We start from the raw sequence: 6,078 nt of genomic DNA, 5'->3' as shown, positions 1-6,078 counted from the left end.
TTCAACCAAATGGCAAAACTGTTGGGATTGCCTCTCGTTCTGGCAAACATAAATGCAGTCATTTTCATTGTATCGAGCATATATTTCTGTTTTCTCCTCGTCTGGACCAATTACAATTTAGACTTCTTCCAGATTTTATTCCTAGGTATTTCTTTTCTCCAGATCAGCGGGGGGATTTTACTTGATTTAACAATGTCGTACTTAGAAGAAATGGTAAGATATTAATTTTTGACGGAAGCACCCCCGCATTAATTAGTAAAATGTGTCTATTGTTTCTCTGAGGAGACATTATAATTGTGGCGGCCCTGAACTCCCACAATCATCATTAAGCGACCGTCCATCAACATTTATTCAACTATTAGCTTCGACATAATCAGATAAAACTATTTGTTCTAGAGTGAAGATATCCTGTCGTTCCTGTTCAAATATCCAATTAGTAAATTGACCGCCGCCGAGGCAGCACAGGTGCGTGTTTATCAATTGGTATCGAACATCGACGCTAATTTTATTATAGGTGGAGGTGCTGATAACGACACTAACTATTCAGAAGCCGGTGTTGCGAGCGTCGGACATTTTTACTGTAGGCACAAGACTTCTAGCTTCGGTGAGTGTTACTGCTGTTGGTGATTAAATGCTTAAAAGTTTTTAGATTTCGGGAACTGTGGTCACCTACGTCTTGGTCGCGCTGCAATTCCACGCTTCTTGGGCTAACTAAACATGTACACCGGCACCAAACACGTCACCACAAGCCCAGTCTTCGAAATTAAAAAGAAATCAATATGTCTCTGCAAGATGTTTATGCCTATGTTGACACTTTCAAAGGTTATTGGGTTTATGCCCATTGTAGCCGACCATAAAAATGGTAAATGTATCTTCCGCAAGTCAGCCTTGTGGATCTGTGTGGCGCTTATCATTATTGCTCTTCTGTCATTCCAAATAATCCACTCTATCGATTTCTTGCACCTTACTAAGACCAAGTCTTTACCAATTTTATTAAATAATATCACTGATGCTATATACGGGGTGTACATTATTATCTTGACAGCCCTCAACTTGTATCGCTTTCCAAGATGGGTGAAGACCCTCAATAAGTTTGATTCGGTGCTTAGAGAGGGAATTTTCTGTCAATCGTCCATGAAAGTGGTTCAAACTATTGAATACTACTTCGTTGGTGTTCTTCTCCTTGCCATTCTTCTTCAAGCAGGGCTCCTCACTTTCCTTCACTTCTCTCAAACCTATGAAACCGACTTTGACTACAACTTTTTCATCAACAAGCTACTTCACAATATTTCATTTGTTTTCTACGCTGTTTTTTTGACGATTATTTCTATATTTATCGGAATTTTAGCATGTTTTGAAAAGCTGACTATCAGCTGTCTAAAGTACACCCCTGTGCACCCTATGAAAGGTATTAATGAGACCAACAATACCCGCGATTTCTTCGGTTTGATAACTTACAAGCTCTGCAAAGAAGAACATCCATGTTCGGGTCGTCTCGCTAAACTTCCCCAAGCAGAAGTTGTGGAGTTTTTGAGAATTCTACACGAAGATATCAGCTTGGTGATGTACGAAATCAACGATTGCATGAACCCTCAGTTTCTGTGCCATACCGTCGTCGAGTTAACAGTCTTGATCGTTCAATGGTACGCTGTTATAGTGTACATGGCTTTCTCTTTCAAAGCTCCTCAAGCCAGCAGTATTCATGTGGTCAATTGCCTTTTCGTCGTAATGCACTCTTTGGGGATTTTTCTATTTCTCAAGAACGCTCAGCAACTGAAAAATATGGTAAGTTATAAATGGAAAACATTTAATTAGACAGCAGATGTTTGAAATCTTTGTTTATTTAATTGGAAAGCTAATGATAATCATAATGCATGGATATACATGAAATTTAAAAATCATAATCGGAGGAAAGTGAAGGAAAGCGAGTTTGATTAACGGTGTATGAGTTTTTGTTCCAAAAATAACATTTTTATGTGTCCGAAAGAAATCAGGCGTCGCTAGATTTGTGTCTAATGTTATTTTAATGGTTGTTCTTCAGATACAAGGTTTGAATAATTTTCTGCTGGAATATTCCACCCGGATTTCTTCGCTTGAGGAACACCAGCAGGTGCGGCTCTTTATTGAGAAATTGAAGCAACATCGGCCATTAACTGCTAGCGGGGTCTTCACTATCGATTTGGGAATTGCTGGACCTGTATATATTTTTTTTAGTTAATTGTCCTTTCCTCAAGCTATTTGTTTCAGATTTCGGCCAACATTTTGACATATGTTCTAGTAGCTTTACAGTTTGAAATTCCAAAAGAAGAATAATTGTTTGCGATTATAAATTTTGGCAGCACGATTTCTTATCTGTTGGATTTTGGCACGACACCGACTGTGCGTGGACTTCTTGCAGAACAATCAGTGTAAATAAAACTCGTTGTTATGTAGATGTTTTATTAAAAAAATATATTATTAACAAAATTATAACAATATTTACAATGACACAAACACACGCACATGGACACGATGAGAGATGATAAATTATGAGCTTAATCTAAAAATGACAGACTTTAGGTACTTTTGGCATATTCAGGCTAATCGTAGCCACCATGATGGCCATGGCCGCCACCGCCGCCTCCGCCATAACCCCCTCCAAATCCGCCACCACCTCCGTGGTGACCGCCTCCTCCGTGTCCACCTCCTCCTCCAAATCCTCCGCCTCCGCCTCCGAAGCTTTTGAGGATAACAGTGGTATGGCCGGAACCTCCGCCACCATGTCCGCCTCCATAACCGCCGCCGCCGCCGCCACCACCACCGTGGTGATCGTGACCTCCACCGAATCCACCGCCGCCTCCGCCAAATCCACCGCCGCCTCCATATCCTCCGCCGCCACCGCCACCTCCGTGGTGATCATGATGGCCTCCTCCGAATCCGCCTCCAAATCCGCCGCCACCTCCGTATCCTCCACCACCACCTCCACCGTGGTGGTCGTCGTGGCCGCCGCCAAATCCTCCTCCGAATCCACCGCCACCTCCGTATCCACCACCACCACCTCCACCGTGGTGGTCGTCGTGGCCGCCGCCGCCAAATCCGCCTCCGAAGCCGCCTCCACCACCATACCCGCCGCCGCCGCCGCCTCCGTGATGGTCATCGTGACCTATAAAACATAGAATTAGATAAATTTATTTAGACAGATAACGATGATTTTACCTCCGCCAAATCCGCCGCCACCTCCGTATCCACCACCACCACCTCCTCCGTGGTGATCGTCGTGGCCGCCTCCAAAACCTCCTCCGAAACCACCTCCAAATCCGCCGCCACCACCACCTCCGTGGTGATCATCGTGGCCGCCTCCAAAACCACCTCCAAATCCGCCACCGCCTCCGTATCCTCCTCCACCACCACCGTGGTGATCATCGTGTCCACCGCCAAATCCTCCTCCAAATCCGCTGCCGCCACCGTATCCTCCCCCACCACCGCCGTGGTGGTCGTCGTGGCCGCCGCCTCCAAATCCACCGCCAAATCCACCACCACCACCGTAGCCTCCGCCTCCGCCACCGTGGTGATCATCTAAAAATGATTATTGTAGTAAAAACACAGTTATTGTCTGTTTTACGGGCAAATGTTACCTCCTCCGAAACCTCCGCCGAAACCGCCCCCGCCTCCGCCGTGGTGATCATCGTGTCCACCTCCAAATCCACCTCCAAATCCGCCTCCGAAACCTCCACCACCTCCGTGGTGATCATCGTGTCCTACAATTACATAAAAATAAAATGTCGAAATTAAATTTTTTAATTATAAATACCTCCTCCAAAGCCTCCTCCGAATCCACCGCCACCGCCGTGGCCGCCTCCATCAGACTGCAAAATTATTATTTTGCCTCCATCACCGCCACCACCGTGGTGATGACCGCCGCCGCCGCCGCCACCGCCGAAGCCTCCGCCAAAACCACCTCCGAAGCCGCCACCATCATCGTGATGGTCGTGATGGTGGTGATCGTCGTGGACATGTACTACTTCTTTATGATGAGAGGCCTCGGGAACGTGGATTCTTATGTGCACACTGTAAAATAATAATTGTGCGTTATTAATAAACACAAGTTAAAAAAAATAATAGAGAAAATCTAAGAAGTTCTGAATAAAGTGTGCTTTGTTTTAAAAGAACTGGTTTATATCAAGTTCAATGTAACAAGAGTTTTCTGTTTTCACTTAAAAATCTTTCTTTTTCAAAATCTTCACTTACTGTTCTTTTCCAAAAGTGGCCGCGCTGTAGGCAACCAACGCCGCCAAAAGCACCAACCCCTGCAAACACAAATTTTATAAAATCCTTTATAGCGAAAACCTCCAAACACTCACGAGCAACTTGGAAGCCATCTACAGCGACTTCCCCAAGACTACACCGGTTGATTTGCTGCAGTATCACAAACCGCAATGTTTTGAAATTCCGAAAACCCCACGTTTTATAGAGAAGATCTCTCTCGATAAGTTTGTCTTGCTGATAATGAGGAGTTCTCATACAGTGGGGGCTAACGTGGGGATACACGTACAATGAGTTTCCTACTGGTGCTGGTATTGGCCCTGACCCAGAGAAGCTTCAATTTCGCCAGTGAGAGTGAAAGAGAGGTCGTCGAACGGACGAAGAGTAAAGTTCAAGATGGTACTTTTTGATAGAAGCCTCTTCAGAATACATTTTTATGTAATATTTTTTGCTAAAGAAAAAAGCAGAATAAACCAGGAAATTTGGTAAGACCATTGTAATAAAAGTACTCTTCTGATAACATTATAATTACACAGGTGCTTAATTAAAGAAACTAGGAAGAAGCTCATGATAAAATTACAGATTTGTAGTTTAATATTTCCTCGTAGAAATGAACGAAATTTGCTTTGAAGTTTTTTCTGTAAGTGAACATCTAATTAATTAAACCTTTTAATTAACAAATTCTACCAAATAATTAAAATGGGAGTACTAATCATTTTTAGTGCTTAATTAGTCCCACCGTCTAATATTGCAATTATGAATAATTGGTCCTTGTTGTAGTTATTTCACACTATATGGTAATTTTTATTACCTGATCTAATAACCTAAAAAATAGACTATTTCTTTCGTCAAAAGTGTAAAAAATAAAAAATATAGTAGGTATATTATTATATTATGGGCCATAACATTCGAGTTTACTACTATACTTTATCTTCGATCATTTATTGAAATAAATATTACAAATGTTTACTTATATATAAACAAATTTTTATTTATTACTTATTATTATTTTTATATTATTACACAGATGATTATAAGAATAACAGTGTATTTTGTCTAAAACCTGCAAGATTAACGAAATTCAAAAATAAAAATCACTAAATTCTTTGACAGTCTAATTTAATTTTTACAGAAAGTGGAACACGTGCAAACATGTTCAACTTGTTTGCTTTCGCAATTTTAATAGACTCCCGTGCTACCTACCATATTGCAGCTAATTTTTTTTTTGTTTCCAAAATTACAAACCAAAAAGAAATATGTTTTAAACTAATTGTAAGATAGGAGTACAATCTTTCTTCAATCTCCATTTGTTTAAAAATTTTAGAACAATTTTATTGTTGTAGATTAGTTTTTTTATAGTTGACGATATTCTGATCAAAAAACGGAAAAAAGTGCCTTAAACCAGTTTCTTTAAACTTTAATAGTAAGATTTCTTGGCTTTGTAGAAAAATTTTCAATGTTGCAACATTGTAAAACTTTTAGTATTAGTAACGGAGACTGCCGAATGTAAAATTTTATTAGAAAGTGTTGAGCAGCATTGTCATTTTTTTCTTTTGAAAAAATCCGTATTGTGAAACAGAATAGGTTTAGATTAATTTGACTTAGGTTTCTAAGATGGTTTAACAAAAAAAGACATGGTGCTTTTCTCATGGGCGCCTTTTATTAATCACTCTGTATAAGATAAAATTTATCACGACGTACAAAGTTTCTGTTCGCTTTGGGTAACTTATTAGTCAATTAATTTAACATCATTAAAAATGACAATCATCAAATTTAAAACTTCAATTTAGAATTATCAATTCTTCAAAATTATAGTTATTTAAAAAAAAATTAAAT

General features: G+C 40.3%; 1 protein-coding gene across 1 annotated transcript; it reads left to right on the top strand.

Moving 5' to 3' along the window:
- Nucleotides 1-350: 350 nt before the first annotated feature.
- LOC148178664 (uncharacterized) lies at nt 351-2,432 on the top strand. Its single transcript, XM_088030012.1, has 5 exons — nt 351-465; nt 515-604; nt 650-1,785; nt 2,042-2,197; nt 2,248-2,432. The coding sequence occupies exons 3-5, from the start codon at nt 718-720 to the stop codon at nt 2,311-2,313; spliced, it is 1,290 nt and encodes a 429-aa protein (XP_087886138.1). The 5' UTR covers nt 351-465; nt 515-604; nt 650-717; the 3' UTR covers nt 2,314-2,432.
- Nucleotides 2,433-6,078: the final 3,646 nt, after the last annotated feature.

Source organism: Gnatocerus cornutus, chromosome 2 (genome assembly GCF_029298725.1).
Source record: "Gnatocerus cornutus isolate USDA-ARS CGAHR chromosome 2, icGnaCorn1.1, whole genome shotgun sequence".
Classification (NCBI taxonomy): Eukaryota; Metazoa; Arthropoda; class Insecta; order Coleoptera; family Tenebrionidae; genus Gnatocerus; species Gnatocerus cornutus.
This window is presented reverse-complemented; position numbering and strand designations above follow the sequence as displayed.

Excerpts from the sequence above, each read along its gene's own strand:
- LOC148178664 (XM_088030012.1), top strand. The coding sequence starts at position 718 with ATGTACACCGGCACCAAACACGTCACCACAAGCCCAGTCTTCGAAATT. Across the intron at positions 1,786-2,041 it reads CTCAGCAACTGAAAAATATG|ATACAAGGTTTGAATAATTT; the intron begins GTAAGTTATAAA and ends GTTGTTCTTCAG. Across the intron at positions 2,198-2,247 it reads ATTTGGGAATTGCTGGACCT|ATTTCGGCCAACATTTTGAC; the intron begins GTATATATTTTT and ends TATTTGTTTCAG.